The following is a 17,804-nucleotide window of genomic DNA, read 5'->3' as shown; positions in this document are numbered from 1 at the left end:
GTTTGAAGGTGTGCAAGGCTTCTTTCACCTACAAAATAAGCAACACATTCCTTCAGTAGAAACTTAAGTCACAACCTGAGGGAGACAAATTTGCAGTATAAACCGTTACACAGCTCAGGTTAGTACCATTAGGCATCTCTGTACAAGTGGGCAGACGAGTGCTGGTGGCAAAGCGAGTGAATTAGAGTATTTTTCTTGTATCATATCTCTTCCATACTTTTGCATGCCCCAGTTCCATCAGAGGCAGGGTGAGGGGAACAACGCTTATCTGGAGCACTGGGCTACAACACCAGTTTGGTGCTACTGAAGGCTGGGGCGGGTGGAGGAAAGGAAGCTGTGGCTTTTCAACTACAAAATGAAAATTTTGGCAGACAACATTACAGTGTACAGCTGACAGACAAAGAAAAGATCTTTTGACCAAGGTCTATTCTTAAATGTAGGCTTGTATTCAAGGGCAAAATTTGCTCTGCCTTATTTAAGCCTCTAGGTTACAGTGACTTTACCATGTGCTTTGGGCTTATAAAGTCCTGATGTCAGCATAAAGCTCACTGCGTGTCCAGGAACAATATCATCTTCTCTCACTGGGAAAACACCACCATCCACCAGTTTCACTGCCATTACAAACTTTCCATCCAAATAGCTGACCAGTTTGTATGGGCCCTTTCCCAGAGCTGTTGAGAAAAAAAAATCAGAATTATTTTTCAAGACAAGTGTCACAAATGCTTGAGCTCTAAATATTGTGACACAGCACAAAGTGAAAAACATCACTCTACTCTGAAAATAGCTCTAGGTGCCATGCACTGAAGTATGACAACCAAAACAAAGCCAAACTGTTTTAGAAAATACCTGTTCTGAGAACTGTCAAAAATAATTAGTTCCAATTTTCAAGATTCATTATTAGCTTTTTCTTTTCCTCCCTCTCATCCGCTTCAGTTTCATAGTTTATTAAAGTTATTCAGTTTCACTTTATTAAAGTTAGCTGACCCCTTGGTTATTTGATTTAGAAGTAAAAAGTGTTCTACAAGACCACCCTGGAATCCTGGAATCTAAATTGTTTATTTGTATGGTTAACTGATTATACACTTCTTACTATTCTTTAAAACCTATTTTATTAGTGTCCAAAGTGTGAGGCATTTTTTCAGGGAATAAAAGTTTGTTGTCATCAAGTATGAAAGAACTCCTTGAACATTTTAGAAACAAACATAACCGCTGGAAAGTGAAAAGAAGAAATCAGCATCATAAGCACAGGAAAGGTCATATTTTACCTGTAAGCAAAAAAAAGCCAAAAGCATGTAAAGTTATCATTGCACAAATCTTACAATGTCGCACCTGCTCACTTAGTTCCAATTTCATTGCAGAAAAGCGTTTTAAAGTTTGTTTTAAATGTTATTTGAAATTACTTTTGTAACCTTCTCTGACAAAACCAGGCATTTTAGACCACACCTGAGCAATTCACCTCACTACCATTCTTCTCACAAGCCAAGACACAGCAAGCATACATCTAAGGTAGAAGTGTTCCAGAATTTCTCAGCTCATAGTTGCAGCTAATACCATTGAACCTTAAAATCTGTTCCAACAAGTTGAAAGTTTGGACTGCAGTTTGCAGCCTGCCCTCATATCCTGGTTCCCTCTAATCTTAAAATTCATTAAGAGTTCTGAAGTCCTAAGGAGGCTGCGCTACAACCAGAGTTTTAGATTCTAATGGCATAAACAGGGGGTCAGTTAAGACACAAGCCCATGCCTAGCTAACCACGTACAGTGATTCTGGTTACCTTCAGTGCAGGGAGTTAAAAACATTTCATAAATTACTTAAAATATCCAGTGTTCTGGAAATGTTGCAAGGTGTATAATCTTGTATCTCAGGCCCATCCAAAACTTGAGAAACCACAGCTACCAGCTGAGAACTTTCCCTTACCAAAGACAAAAGGCTTCTGCTCCTGCTTCTAGTAGGACTGGAACTATTTCATTCTGTATTAAAACATAGAGTTACACAGAGAAAACCTCTCTCTGGTTTAAGACAGTTTCTTAACCTTCCTGTCTCCAAAATGAAGTAATTCTTGGGAATGCTACTATATTTGAGGTAGAGGAGAAAATTTTCAGCATAGAGATATTTTTTTTTCCCCTTTGGCAGCTCTGAAACACCTGAAGTTGAATACTGATAAGCTAGGTTAGCAAGCAGAAGCAAGATACTTAGTGAGAAGTATACAACAACCATGTCTATTACATGCACAATTCTCCACTATTTCAACTAATTTCTTACTGGGAATTCAGTAACAGGTAAAACTAGTAACACACTTTAAAAGTGTACGATGTTATCTAACTTCACTACTACCACAGAAGTTAGAGGCACTGCACTTTCAATCTGTTACAACTGCAGTAAGATTACCTAGTATCAGACCATATTTTGTTTACAAAACAAACCAAACCAGAAAGTGAATGTAAACCTTCAATCACCCCTTTTCTTCTACTGGCCTTTATTTAAATTAATTTAAAGGCTGAAATACACAAAATCTTTTTAGCAGTCTGTATACAGAAAATGCAGAGCCTGTTCTAATTTAAACTCAGCCTCTCTCCAAGATCTTTCTGGGGGTGAGCTGCTGCACGGGGAGTCTAACAGAAGACCAAAATATCACAAACCATGTGGACAGATGGGCCTCTACACGAGCTTGACAAAAGGAGTTATAGAATAAATAGCCGGAGTCCTGAACATTCCCCACATCGATCTGGCTTGCAGTGCTTGTATGTACGCCACGTCTAACTATGCAGACACTCATAATGACACTTTAAAATAGTCTGAATATGGATTCCAGTCTTAACGCAGCAGTACAGCACCACTGCGGATTCAAGGTTTACTCTAGCACCTTGTACAAGTTTCACACTTCTCAGAGCCATTCTCATGCAGCAGCAATGCTTGTTGCTCAGGGACTTAAAGCTAGGTCAGACACCTAAACGGTGAGTTATTCCCCTTTTCCGCACTCAAATTGTAGTATTCTTAATCGCTAGCTCCGTCTGGAGGCTGCACAGGAGATCACGGCTGGTTTAACAGACCCACTGGTTATCAGCTTTGAACTGCAGTATGCCTTAAGCAATTAGTGACATTAGTACTATTGAGTTGAATGGTCTATTAATTACTTAAAAGATCTAATAGTTTAATCATTACCCATAAATGCAAAGAAAATGAGTTAAACATGTATTCTTGGTTAAGGCCCAGGTATAAAAAAGACTGAAATTAAAAGCATTTCAAAAAGCAAAATAAAAATCTTGGCTATTTAAATAATATATCATTAAGAACCGTTTTCATTAACACTTTTTATACATTTTTTATAACACATTTATAACATTTTTATACAAAGTACTAAGACTTACATAAAAACCCTAAAAATTCTATTGTTATTTTATCAGCTCCTTTAGGACTTACCTTTGTTGAAATATTCACAATCATAAGCTAAAAAATAAAAAGAAAAGAAATGCAGTTGCAGGTATTCTGCAGATAAACAGGTTTTCTATTACTTTTTACAATTAAGGGGTAAGCCAAATGCTTGGCCAAGATATATTATACACAAACATTTATTAAAAAAAATATTGCCAAATATTTACTGCTTTAAATAAAATACTAATTAAAGCCACATTGATTTAAATAAAAATATTATTTTCTAGCAGGAAATACTAAGCTTACATATCTACAGCTGTCTTATTCTGACCTCTAGTGGTTAAGACTAAGCTTTGCTGTCTTTCCATACTCTCATTAAAACACACATACAATTTCCATCAAAAAATTAAGAGTAACCCTCTTGCTCCATGGCAAATTTGCTGTGTGATTTTGAGCAAGCTGCATACTCTCTCTCTGTAGAACTGCAAAATTAAAAAAAATGTTTTGTTTTTTCCATTCTTTCTATCTTGCCCTTTTTAGTCACATCTCTGGGGAAATGACCATCTCCTGTTAGGCATCTGCACTGAGTGCCACAGAGAAAGGCCTCAGATTTTTTTACAGCTTCTAAGCATTGTTGAATAGGGATACTAAGGTGATGACTAAGTCCTGCTTACAAACCTAATTGTTTTTCTTCAGAAGACCTTTATATTTCATGCTTGCTCTGGGGGCAGTAGTAAGGCAGCTATGTTTCCTAGACCCTGTTAAGAAGTGAAGTCCTGCTGAAGACAGAAATTACTTGAACTGTTAACTGTCACTTCGGTTTGAGGGATGGATGTCATATCATGATATAGACTTCCCATGACTTTTCCTTTCACATCATGGGACAAAGAATTAAATATAGAAGAGTACCACCCACAAATATAGAAAGAAGCATGTAATCCAGCTAGACCAAAATGAACATGGAGGGAGGGCAGTGAGAGGCACCCACTCATCTTCTTGCCAGTGTGGCTTAGTGATTTAATTCATGGCCCCAGGCAACTTAATGTGACTGATTTTTCAGGTCCTGGTCTCACAAATGCAGAGAGTGGCAATGCTAGTCAAAGCAAACTTACGACACACTCTAGGGGACCTCCAGTCTACAGCAACTCCATGCTGGCAGCACTGATGGGCGTATGCTGACACACTTGTACAGAAACACTCACAGTCACCTCCTTGGTTACAACCACATGTATCTGTCAAGCAGTTTGAGTAAAACCAGGTGACGTCAATCTGGAAATATAAATATCACTCATCAAAAAAATTCATACAGACACTGGCAACAATCGCTTCCATACAAAGCTATGACTTTTTCAAAATTTAATATAGAAGACTTCAAATTATTAAAGATTTTAAATTAGATGTTTCCTGAAACACAAGAAAAGCTTGTTAGAAAATATTCCAATATTAGAATGTTAGAAAATCTTGTACAGTACTTAGTAACACAATTAAATCAATGACCAGTTAAGAACATGCCCACTAAGATGTCAGTGTAAGTTTGTGTTTTGTATGGTCTTGTAATACTTAAAACATAATAAACTACAATGAAGTTTATGAAACAAGAGAAACTCCCTCTAAACTGAGCACAAATTAATAGATCTCAGAAATGTTAAGAAAGTTAGATATACATAACATGCAAGAAATAATAAAGCAGATGGAAAACTACTTTTCACATGAAAGTGGTTCATTCTCTTCGTATTATTAGAAATTTCACAGCAAATCTATGATTTTTCCCTTAGATTATTTTGAAGTCTTGTCTTAAGTGACAATTTTGAAGAAAACTGTCAATGCTAATTTGCTTATTGAACTGTTATACAGTTACACAGATTTACAGTTGAGTAATACACACTTATGAGGAACTTAGTTGTTTGCTACCTACCTTATACAGTGGACTAAACCATACAATTTTAACATAAGCTTCCACTTTCTTCCAAAATAATATACAAAGCAACCTTGCAAGATTCCTCATTGTCTTTCATACGAAATCTCCTTCCTCCCTAGGAATTATTCTGACACTTACATTCTTCAAGTCGTAAACACAGTCTTAATACCTGAACATCCTGAGATATGTTATTTTCCATATAAGACCTACGTCTGGAACTGATGCCAAAGCGTCTTACTATGCAGGTAGTCCAATCAAACATTCACATTTTAGAACCAGAATAGGTATGGGTTAGACATTTTTGTGTTCTCTTTTGCTGCAGTAGCCAAAATCATTATGTTATAGAAGACAAGATGAAGATTTAAAGTGATGAAAGTTGAAGAGTAAAGTTTCTCTCTAGTGGTATGTTAATTTTCACATCTTTCTATACATGACCACAACTCACCACTGAATGGCAAGCTTCAAATGCTTCACTTAAAAGTATTCCACATTCCTTCTTCGCAAATGGCTCTCTAAGGGGGTTCAAACTGCATGGATTTCGAATGTCAGAGCTGTCGACACACTTAACCAGAAAGCAAAAACAAGATGAGAAATTTGTTTCATAATCACTTTGGTTTTGAACTTGCAAAGCGAAGTTTTGGTGTTGAGGTTTTTTAAAAGAAAGAAAAAGAGAAAGAGAGAGAGAGAGAGAGAGAGAGAGAGAGGTGTAAAACACAAAACAAATGCATCATTTATGAAACTAAAGCCAGACTAAGATACAGAATTAAAAGGGGATGCTAATCTGCAGAAAAGGATAAGTAACCAATCTGAAGAAATGTTTCATTTGTCTGAGGGCAGCAGAAAAACACATATGTATATACAGGTCTAAACAGAGCTGGCACGCAGCTTCTTACACCTGAACAGTCTAGCTTACATAAATGACAAACAATACTCAGACAACATGCATTAGAAGTGCCAGAAATCAGATCTTTTTACTCTACTAGGAAGGAACATTTCTGTGAATACCGCCAGACACATAACATTAAAAAAATTCCATTTTTAACTTTTCAGCATATGGAAAGAATATTTTTCCTTTCCATTGCTATGGTTTCACAGTTAAATATTTCCCAGCTATTAAAGATCACCTAAACTGACAACACAGTCTAAAATGATCCCACAATTCTGCCATTATGTAAAAAATGACTACTTTACTGTTCAAATGTCTTCAAAACCACTTGTACATTCAGAATATTGTACAGCATTTTTCTCTACACTATAGTGCTGTGTAGAAAAAAAGACGATTACTTTCTTCTCCTTAATGGACCTGTGAGAACCATTGATATTGTCGTTTGCATTGCTGCCTGCCTGACACTTCCAGGAACAAATTTCTGATTTCATTCTAGATACATGGTATGATGTAACAGCAAAAAAATCTACTAGCAAACACATTCTTTTACTATGTACCTCTACAGCTGTCCAGCTGTTTCCAAACTCTTGTGAGTTTGTTAATTCAAAATTATCTGGAGTCCTCAATTCATTTACTGTCTTCAAATCAAAATTTCCACATAATCCAGTCAATTTACTCTGGGAAAAAAGATATAGATATATAGAAACATATTTCCACATGACACAAAACACTACCAGCCCATGACCATTTTCAAAATTTGCTTCTTAAGTTCCTGTCTTTAGTTTCATAACTATGAATTTGTCAGGATTTGATCCTTTTCAGCTAAACTTCAGCCAAAACTGTTCAGCTCTTTGTGATACTGCAGCTATAGAAAATATTTTATTTTGACAATATCAATATTATTTCCTTTCAATTAAGCATCTCCAAGCCTTTGAGAAAGGAGCTGATCTTTTGTTCAGAGAAGTGACCTGTTTGCTAGCTACTTGCTTTTTTACGCTGCAGCAAAATAACACCTGCTCCACTTGTATAAGGAATGAGCGCTGAAGGACAATGTTGCCCCAAAGATACTTGTTTCTGTTGTTACAGAAGTTAGACAGGAAACAGTAACTAAAAAAGGTAAATGAGAATGAATATTTTAATTGACAAGATAGTTGAATGCTCCTCTCCTTGACTTTGCCACTGAGTTCTTCCATGATTTCTGACACATTGTCTATTCTCTGAATAATGACAATATGTCTTGCTTAACAAGACTTACATAAACATCTCAAAGAAATGGCAGTAAGAGTGTTGACTTGCACTTACCTGCCACTGATGACCCATCTGGACATGAACTGTTGTTCTCTGATCCCAAAGAATGGTGATGTGTTCATCAGGAAAATGAACAACAGTGAAAAACCCAGCTTTCCATAACTGCATTTTTTGTAGTTTGTCTATATAACTGGATAAGCTCTGTTCAAAACAAAACAAGGCAGCTTATAATGGAAGTAATGTCTTCACAAAATGTTCACTTGACAGGAAATGAAACACCTAAATAAAATGAGTAACACTGTTCTCAGACAGAAGTCCAAAAACTGACAGAAGGCCACAGCAGGCTAAATGCTTAAACAAAAGTAGTCTGGATGTTGATTGCCAACTGTGTTATATTTTTATGATTTTCCTATTTTAAAACTTGCTTTTATATCAAATTTACAGGAGGAGTAATGGCAACTGCAGCAAATATTAAAATGTTAATGTCTCATTTGGGAAGCAAAAAAATTAGTCTTAAGGTTCCTGGTTATGATTTTCCCTTAGTTATACATGGTTGCACTTAGGTGGTCTTAAGCACGTGTTTTTTTTTGAGTATGGATAGGTATAAAGACACATGGAGCAACTTCTTGAGATAAGAAATTGTCGAAATAAGTCTAGAGATTGCAATTTTATTTATGTAAAGCATTATTCTCTCCATCCAATAACAATCAGATTCCAAATTTTTTGTAGCATGGACTAAGATGTCTAGTGTAACTATACAATGCCTCATACAAAGAGACACAACTTCCTTTGTATGGCCAGTCTATAAACTATAGATAGTACTATTTATACTAAAATTACTGAAAATACTAAATATTTACAGCAATGGAGTTTGCCGTTACCAGGGACTGCAATTTATTTATTGCAATTGTATAGGAATATTCCTTCTATATGTTCCAGGCCAGACTAAACTCTTGGTTCTAATGGAACTAATAGCAAAACTTTCACTGACTTAAAACCACCTGGATTTTTCCTATGACACTAAACAGGAATGAAGTCTAAACAAAAGAGCTACAACCATTTCATCAAACATTCTTGTTAAATACAGATAAGATGTCGTTTAAGGTTTCCATTGAACAATCTAGATGTGATCAGCATTCAGGGTAAAGATATTTATGCTTCTGCTACTTAAGCGGTACAGTAAATTTTTGCTAACAACAGGAAAATACATCCAGAGAAGAACATATGCTACCATTTGATCAGTGTCAAAGACTGAAACTTACTGGGTTTCCAGTTTCGTCATCAAATATTAAAAAAGATTTTCCAACATTAATGAAAATGTTTTTTCTGCAAATTATTCCAGTATTAAAGCAGTTAATATTCTCTATAACAACAGAAAGACTGGTTGAAGAAGTACCCTGAAGAACAAGAACAAAAAAAAGGAATGGCCACTTTTAAATACACTAATATAAATATGCATCTTGTTACACAGTTTGATTAGCAGAAACCTCATTGTATAATTCTTATGTAAGATTTTAAGTCTTAAGCAACAGCAAAGCTTAAAAAACAGTATGTAAGACTCAGTAAAATATACAGATATGAAATAAGTAGAAGGGTAGTTTTTAACAGGTAATTTTAAAATCCACTTTTAGAGAGGCTTTACAAAAAGTCTTACCTTAACCAGGTAAACCTTACAAGTTCCAACAAAGTCAAAAGTTAATCCATCAAATGTTCTGTAGTGCCGATCCCCATATGCAGTACACATTGATGGGCAAGGGTGGAAGGTGCATTGAAATGATCCGTGCTGGCAAATGCTGAAAAAGTATGACCAATAATGGTAATATCAACTGTCATCGACAAATGATTACAGCTGTTGCACTGACAAGCAAAAACAACCCCAAAATCCATGCAAGTATGGTGACTGTGGACAGAAGCATTTTGAAATGTTAACTAGAAGTAGCATATATAAATTGATTCTCTGGAGAGAAAAAAAAAGCAGCACATATTGAACCCATACAGTCTGTGTTTCTTCCTGTTAGAATGTATAGATTCTGGAAAATATCAACACTGAAAGGGCATTTCCTTTGTTGAAACAAAAACCCAACATCATTTAAGTCACATCAATAATATGCCACAAGGATAAAGCTTTCTTTTTCAACTTCTCACAGAACATTTGTTTCTATATGAGCTGAATCTTGGAATCAACAAGCAATGTGTCCTATTATTACAGTCTTTATGCACGCTCTGCTGAATGAGAATTTCATAGAAGTATAAAGGAAAAATTTCAGTAGCGCCGTTTTGGTGCTTAGATCCCTTAAAAGAGTGTGTGTTGGGCTTTTCAGATGCCTATGTATTCTCATTCCCAAACCATAGCCTAACAGTTTAGAGTCTTCCAGAATAGTTCAAGTTCTGTCTACAACCATCTTAAGCATCAGATTCTTTCATCACACATACACCAAGCAACTGTTCAGACCTTTCTGAATTACCTTCGCTTTCTAACTGCGTAACAGGGAGGCTTTGCAGTACTGAATACTATGTCTCTTTCCACATCACTCTCTTGCAATCTAAGTAACATTTTCAATGGACAGATTTTCATTTTCTGTACCCAGAAGTAATATTTAAAATGTTATTTTTTATGTTTCTAAATCACCTGGACACTTAAAAAACTTCCCATGATAAAGACAGCAGAGCTGGTGCTCTGGCATGTCTTTACCACAGGTATATTTATAAATATAGGTTAAACTAAATACAGAAAATAATATAATTTCAGCACATATCTAAGTTTATTTTAAAAAATTGAATTTTTAAGTTCCTGATTAAATGAATGCTTCACATTTTACAACTAAAGTACTAATATGACTTATGGAAATATTTGATAAATCACTGATGTTTGGCATCTCATATACTGAAGCACCAAGCAGTATGAAGTTTTTGTCAGTGTAACTTTTCCTTTTCTGTTCATACTGCTATCATGGTGTCAAGAACACCACTGTTTTCAAAAGAGCAGTAACTACCTAGAAAATTTAGACTGCTTCAGCTACTACTAGCATCATGTTTCCTTCTGTTTTCTTACCATTTAACTTGCACCAACCTGGTATCATTTTCCATATTTTCCAAGATTCTGCTTATCCCATCACTGATTTGGCCCACTGCTTGTGTTTTGTATAGCTACATATATAAATACACTAAGCATAGGGCTAAAATAAGTTAAAAGTATGGCATAAAAAGTGTTTGCTGTACCAAAGCACAAGTAGATAGCAGTAGGACTCACCCAGGCAATTCTAGGCACCTCAAAGCAGTAGCTAAGGCAGGAACCTAATCAAATTGATGGAGAGAGGCAAATAGAAAAAAATCTATCTGGATTGAAAGACCAAGTGCTGCTTTTCATGCACTCTGTGAAACATTAGGTTTTATTTTTACTCTTGGCCTATTCAAATCCTCCTCCACATGCTGCTCTGTTAAGGGCTCATGCAGAAATGTTTCTTAACATGTAAGGAGTAGGGAGCTCCTTTGCACGCTTTCTTAAATATTAACACATTTACAGTCAGAAAGAAGGGTTTAAGAGGTATGCAATGCCTTCAAAGTCCTCTGCACCAGTCTTGTTTCATACTAAGTAAACTAATACAGAGTCTAGGGAGGCCTAGTGGAAAAAGCAAAGCTGCTAGCATCTTCCAAACTTCGACCAGCTTCTTAAAAAATGTATTTCCAAGAAGTATTTATTTAAGAACACAGAAGTTCCAGTTTAGGAGCCCACAGAGACTAACCAGCATTTACTCAATGGTGTCAATATATGACAGCAAACCAGCATAGTTAACTGCACCACCCATCTTACCTTCCACAGCAGAGCATCAAAATGCTGCTCTGATACTTTCCGTTAGTGTAATAACCTCTTGTGTTTAACCTTGCCAGCACATGCTAACAATTTCAGACAGTTGCACTGAAAACCAAACTTGGGAAACCTAGAACTGCAGTTCAGCCAGACCCGAGAGCTTGGGTTGAAAGTTCATGGCATTCCACTGGCAGTTTTGCCAATTTAAAAAGTTATTTTATTTACCATTTTACTGTTCAACAGACAAATCACATTAATATTTTTGTTGCTGATACAACAACAGCTATGAATAAGATGATAGTATCAACACACACTATTTCTGTGCACTAAATAACACTAAAGTAATTATAACTGTTATGAATGCCTAAGTGTTTTTTTTTTGCACAGGAGTACTCTCATGCTTTGCCTGTGCTGAGTCTGCACAGCTTGTTGCAGACTTCCCATTTGTCAGTGGACAACTGATCACCAAAAAGCCATTACCACTTTGCCTGTCTTTGCTTCTGGATATGGAAGACTAGAAAAGCCATCACAACCTTAAGGATTTGTACATGAATTAATGGTCCTGGCCTCAGAAAAAACAAGAGTGAAGGCTAAATATCCAGTGTCTTTCTGCCTGCACTGGTGCTGCCTTTGGTGAAGTCTCATATGTATTAAATGGGATATAATAGTCCTTTCTGATGCAAGCAATCCCACACCAGGTCCAATTGGAGAGGACTTTGGAAATAAAGGGCTGAACAACCCGGGTCGCTTTACCTGCCTGCCCAGTGGAGATGGCTTGTAAGTCGCTTCACCAGTCGACCAAAGGGCTACAAATATCTTCTAGAGCAGATATTGAGGACCTGACGAGAGGCAGAGGTAGGCAGTCAGCACAAGGCTGGAGGGGGCAACATCCAGACAAGGCACTGATTAGTGGTGACTGGACATGCCTTCACCATACTAGGCTATACTGAGCTGTGCAGGCCAGGAGCAGTAGTTTACCAGGTGACACCAGTTAAATGTTCCTGGTAAGCTAAAAGAGGGGACAAAAGGAAGGACTGCTCTGCTGAGAAGCTGGAGTATCTTGATGCTTGACAGTACAGCTGATTTTTCTGAGGCTCTAGTAAGACAAATAATGCTGCTTAGTGCCAGCTTGCAACATTCAACAGTGGTAAGAGGAGAAAACAGGTGGGGACCATCAAGAAACAAGCTTGTTTCAGGATCATGCAGATGTGGTATATTTTCATATCTTAGCTCTTGTGAAGCTATTAAAATAGTGTACCATGCCCTACTGAGAGTGCCCAAGGAAACTTAGCAGAGTAACATAGCTATATAGGGTATGTACTGTGTTTACAACACTGAATAGTGAAAGGAATAGGTTTCTGCATGTATTTGAATGATCCTATCAATGCTTGTCTACTGGAACACTGCCTTTTAAAGCTGACCAATTCAGCAGTTATCTTATCTACACATGCAAAATTAGAACCAATTTATCTGTTACTATGCTCAGTACATGATGTTGCCCAATACTTGCCTTAACTTGTTATTGCAGTGGTTGTATACTTATGGCCACAGGGTTATGTTTTGGGTCCTTAGACTGCTCAGATTCAACACTAAATATGAAAATGAATAAGTAAAAACCTTTTACAAATATGACTCAGGTGTAATATTTGAAGGATTTTACCTGTACTTTAGGAACACTAGCCAAGGAATATTAATTTAGATTACCTTGATAATCAAAAAAGTGTTTTCTCTAAATCAAGGTTTTTAAAAAGAAAAGCAATAATTCCCAATCACTGTTCTTTTGTTATGTAAAAGCTCCTTAAAACAACACACAGCCCCCAAATGTCATTTTAATACCTCTTTGAACAAATATAAATACAAAATTAGGGTCGATGATTTACCAGAATTTACTGTGAAATTTATGATTAAAAACGATGAAAGAATAATCAATCCATAAATAAACCACTAAAATGCAATAACCCCCTAAACAGATCTCTGCTTACCATGTATGACAGGAAGAAATAACTTTGTCACCTGGAAAGTATTCCTTTCCTTTCCATGAACATGGACATTCATCTGCATCCAAGCACACATCCCCATGTTTAACAAGACTATGAAAAAAAAAAAACAGCAGAATTATAACTGGCAACTAGGTAAGAAAGTATTTTTGTAAGCTTTTAAATTACTAGCATTAGTATTACTGAAAAACAAGTAATTTTTAAAATCTTCTGAAATTGAAAAGGTACAACTTCATTAATAGTTATGAGTAATTTTGTAATTTCCTTTCATAGGTATCTGAGTATTTAATCTTTAGTAAGTACTGGCACTTTGGGCACTAGGCCCTTTAATCACTAACCCTGTGAAGATTCATTAACATACAAATTTTAAGGTCAGAGAAAACTAAGATTTTCTAGACCTCCTATAAATTTCACCAAATTTCTTGTAACTCGGGCAATTAACTTACATTTAACTAAAGCCAAGAGATCTTCCAAGAGACATGAGAGCCATCACGCTCCTTTGCTCTAGTGGTACCTGCTCTCACATCAAAAATCAGTAGTTTATTTATTCTTAGAACTTTTAAACAAGGATTTCTTCTTGTTCTCTTCTTCACCTGATTTAAAGAGCTTTCATTTTCTGCATAGTTTTCCTATAGCTGTAGTTATACCTCTTGCTCTGTTAACAATTTAATTAATATCGAAAGAGCTGTGCTGGTTGCATTAAATTATTTTGTATGTGTTTCTATATGACTGGCACCTTCATGCAAGCAATCACAAATATAGTTAACTTCATTGGCAGAAATATCCTTATGGCCTTCAAAGGAAGTTTTCATGGTAACACAGATAACCATATGCACAGCTGTTTACAGTTCAAGACTAATGCTATAAATTTGTGCATATAATCACACCTCCTAGAGTAACAGATAACAACTGAAAATGCAAAAAAAAAGATGAAAAGATTCCATTAACTGAGATGGAACAGAGGACTTCTTGCCTGGTAAGATGAAACAAAGTAACCAGTCCACATTTTAAAGTAAAATATTTGTGACTTTTAATAATATCCAGAAAAACTAAAATAAAAGAGTTAGATGAAGATATCCTACAAATAAACCTCAGGAAATATACCAGTAATATTAAATGATTTCATTTAAAAAGCTATCTTTTCACTGACACCAAGAAAACTATTTCTTCCAAAGACGGATCTGTTTCAAAAAAATATTGTAATGCTATTAGATAGGCAAACAGATATCAATATAGAGCCTAAAGATCCAATAACAGATAGAACACCTTTGGTAACAAATCACTCTGCTGAATGAAAATTGTGAAACAAGCTCCTGACAAGCTACAGCAGTGTCTTTCACTCTAACTGTTCCTATACAGGATCCTATTCAATACAAGATAAGAAGCTGGAGCAACTAACACGCTGGTTACATAGTAAAAGGATTGGTTACAGGCACCATGCAAGCTACAATTATTCTTGTTTCTAAATACTAAGTTTTGAAATGTATTTGTACTGGGAAATAAACAGTCTCTTAAAATGGAACTGTTGGACTGATAATATTTTTCTTTTTTAAGATAGTTTTGTTTAGAATTCCTGTACCTCTCTGTAATAATACAAATTCTATACAAGTCTTCCCGTGTTCCCAACAGTTTTCTGAAGAAAACAGATTTAGCATTTCTGATGTTTAGCGCTGTAATTTCAGCAAGACACCGCACCATGGACAAGAGATCATAGGTGTGAGGCACATCTATGACAAACAGGGTAATGACATTGTTTTGTTTCCCTGGTAGCTAAAAGGAAAGACTTCATCATTGCATTTATCATAGAACATTTTAACTACTCATATTAATGAACTGGTAACTTGCGTACCTGTACACTTCTTCAGTGACTTATTTATCAGATGGAAAATTACAGCTCTTTAGCTCTTCTTAATGGGAATGTGCAGACATCATAAAACTCCCTCCTCCATGAAACTGAAAAACTGTAGTTTCCCCCCAAAGTATGTGAAGTGTTCTTTGTAATTCAAGTATTGTGTCACTTGAAGATAATCAACTGAGACAGAAATTCCCACTGGTTTAAAGCTGCTCAGAACTGAACAGGGCACATTCAAACACAAAGACCATCACACTAACAAAGTAACACAAAATGCAATTTTCCCCTCACATTATTACCCTGGCTAAAACAAGTGATAACAGCTTTCTCTCTCTTAAAGCCAAGCAAACAGATAGATTTCAATGATCTAAGAATTCACCACAAATACCCTACAGAAAGGCCTTGCACAGATCCTCTTTGAAGTATCAGACATTTTTGTTGACACTTCTGCTTACAAAGAACTGCAAAGATACAAGGACAGCCATCACACTTCACCACGCTGAATGTCCAATTTCATTACCATCTCAATATTATCTATAGCTTTTTTCATTCATTTACACACAAATATGTAAACAGTTTTGGTAACGGCATCATTAGGAGCAATGTGTCACCTATGAGCCAACAAACACTTCATTGCTTCTGCAAAGCCCACAGATCTGGACCAGAACACTAAAAAGTAACTCTCGCAGCTTACACCCAAGCAGTTTTCAACAGGTTGTGTATTGCACAGCTCTTTCCCCTCCCCTGAGCAACAGCCTATCACCAAGTGATTTATGCAGCCACAAATACTTTTGCCCCAACAACAAATCTGCTCTCTGAAGGTTTCATAAATATTCTAACAAAGGTCTGCAATAGAGTTTAAGGAAGGTAAAAAGAATTAAATAAGCAGCAGGTAACATTTTTAATATCAGGATTCTACTATCACCCATGACTGCCTTAACCAGAAAACAGGATAAACATTTTTTTAAAAAATTGGGAGATGTGGATAACACTACTGTAACATATAATGGCTTCCTTGTAGTTAACTCAATGTCCAGACAGAGAAAGTTACTATAATTCCGCCGAGTATTTTCTTTCTTGTTTGGGGAGCTTTTTACAGTCCATCTCCCCCCAGTTTATTACAAATATTGAGTAATTTTGCAAAATGTTTGAAAAGTTTTTAGCATCCTTGCTGTGTCCCTGTAACCATGAAGTGTCATGATTTTGACACTTCAACTGAATTATAGTGAGACACCCACACTTGTGCAGTTTCACTCTGTATTGGAACCCTGCTCTGCATTCAGCTCTACCATCAGCATTCTACTGGCGCTAAGCAAAGTGGGCCCTAGAAAAGAGAATACACAGAAACGCTAGTAGTGGCTTAAAGACCAAAGATACCTGTGTGTAAGAAAAACAAAAACAAGCAGAATGACAGGGATTCATCTAGATTCCCAAATTACACAGTATTATGCATATTATAACTTGGTTTGTCCATTGCATGTGCCTCCTCCGAACCCTCCTTGAACAAAAAGAAGCTCCTGCCTTCACACAGCTTAAATTGATTGTGAAGAAGACAAAATTATCTTATAAGTGTAATACTCTGAACTACATAAACCTTCATACAGCTTTTGCTGCCAACATCAGAACAAAGCAGGAGAGGGACTCTGTCTTGAGGCCTCTCATTCTAAGTAGAAAAATAGTATTGGAATTAAGCAACGTGACTGAAAAAACAAGAGCAAAAAAACTTTTATTAGCCCCTTGCCCCCCATGTTCTCTTTTTTTAGTTTGTGTTGTAGGGAAGGAACATAAGAAGAGAGCAGGGACTGAAGACTGTCAGAAAAAAAAAAAAAAAAAAAGAGTTTGAAGTAGGGGCCTCTTGCACCCTGCTCCCAGCCCCATCAGGGCTACAAGGTGAGGGTCATCTCGGAGAGCACCTGTAGCTCTCACAGCTGAAAAAGGAAGTGGCACACACTGCATCATCATCATCAAGTAGCACATAGCCCAAGGCAAGACTGAGGTAAAATACGGATGAGGTTTGTACTTTGTCCTAGCCTATTTCACAAATAAGTGTCGGACTGACACAGTATTGGTGTGATGGCTGATACTTTTCCATGTCACCTCAGCTCTACCTCATATCTACCAATGCTATTCCAGGGCTATGACTCAATTTTTTTCCAAGTTCAAATATTTTTAAATAAGCATACTGGATTAAAACCTCTCTCTGCATGCCCTCAAATAGTACCATTTTCTTCAAGGTCACTGTGAGTGCAATTCAGTGCTAAAAAAAATCACATATGGTGGGACTCCATGGAAAAGTGAGATACAAAGAATCTACCATTTGTGAACAGCCAAGAGGATACGACTAGCTGTTCCTCATCGATCATCACTTGTTCTTCTGAAAAGAATTGTAGGCTTTGGGGGGGGTGAACTTTTTTATTAATTATGCTTTTGGGGAATGAATGTGTATGTGCAGATATATGTCAAAGTGTATTCCTGGTCTCTGAATTCTTAATCTGTACTGAAAGATGAAAACTTATGTGCAGAGAACTAATGGTTTTATAGCTGAAGCAGTTTTCAACATGGAAGCTTATTCAACCAGAGCTGGTAGCTCAGTGTACTTACTCATCATTTCCAGTAAATACCACCAACCAGGTATTTTTTTCCAGGCATATCAAGTACCTGCTTGAATTGTAGTGGAGATTAAAAATGAAGCAAAGCCCAATAAGATGGCTTGATGATTCAAGAA

At 36.4% G+C, this 17,804-nt stretch overlaps 1 protein-coding gene across 3 annotated transcripts in view; it reads right to left on the bottom strand.

Moving 5' to 3' along the window:
- OTOG (otogelin) overlaps positions 1–17,804 on the bottom strand; it is a 98,021-nt gene that overhangs the window by 45,149 nt on the left and 35,068 nt on the right. For all 3 annotated transcript variants that reach the window (XR_013930883.1, XM_080405466.1, XM_080405465.1), the window contains 9 exons: positions 13,213–13,320; positions 9,077–9,215; positions 8,685–8,819; positions 7,477–7,623; positions 6,732–6,851; positions 5,734–5,850; positions 4,483–4,639; positions 3,419–3,445; positions 504–671 (listed from right to left, as the gene is read on the bottom strand). Coding sequence is in view for 2 of the 3 variants with exons in the window: in XM_080405466.1 (XP_080261592.1) it covers positions 504–671; positions 3,419–3,445; positions 4,483–4,639; positions 5,734–5,850; positions 6,732–6,851; positions 7,477–7,623; positions 8,685–8,819; positions 9,077–9,215; positions 13,213–13,320 (1,118 nt within the window). In the remaining variant the exon portion in view is untranslated. The remainder of the gene's footprint in view (positions 1–503; positions 672–3,418; positions 3,446–4,482; positions 4,640–5,733; positions 5,851–6,731; positions 6,852–7,476; positions 7,624–8,684; positions 8,820–9,076; positions 9,216–13,212; positions 13,321–17,804) is intronic.

This window comes from Falco punctatus, assembly GCF_963210335.1.
Source record: "Falco punctatus genome assembly, chromosome: 10".
Classification (NCBI taxonomy): Eukaryota; Metazoa; Chordata; class Aves; order Falconiformes; family Falconidae; genus Falco; species Falco punctatus.
The sequence above is the reverse complement of the archived record's forward strand: the minus strand, read 5'-3'. Positions and strand labels throughout refer to the sequence as shown.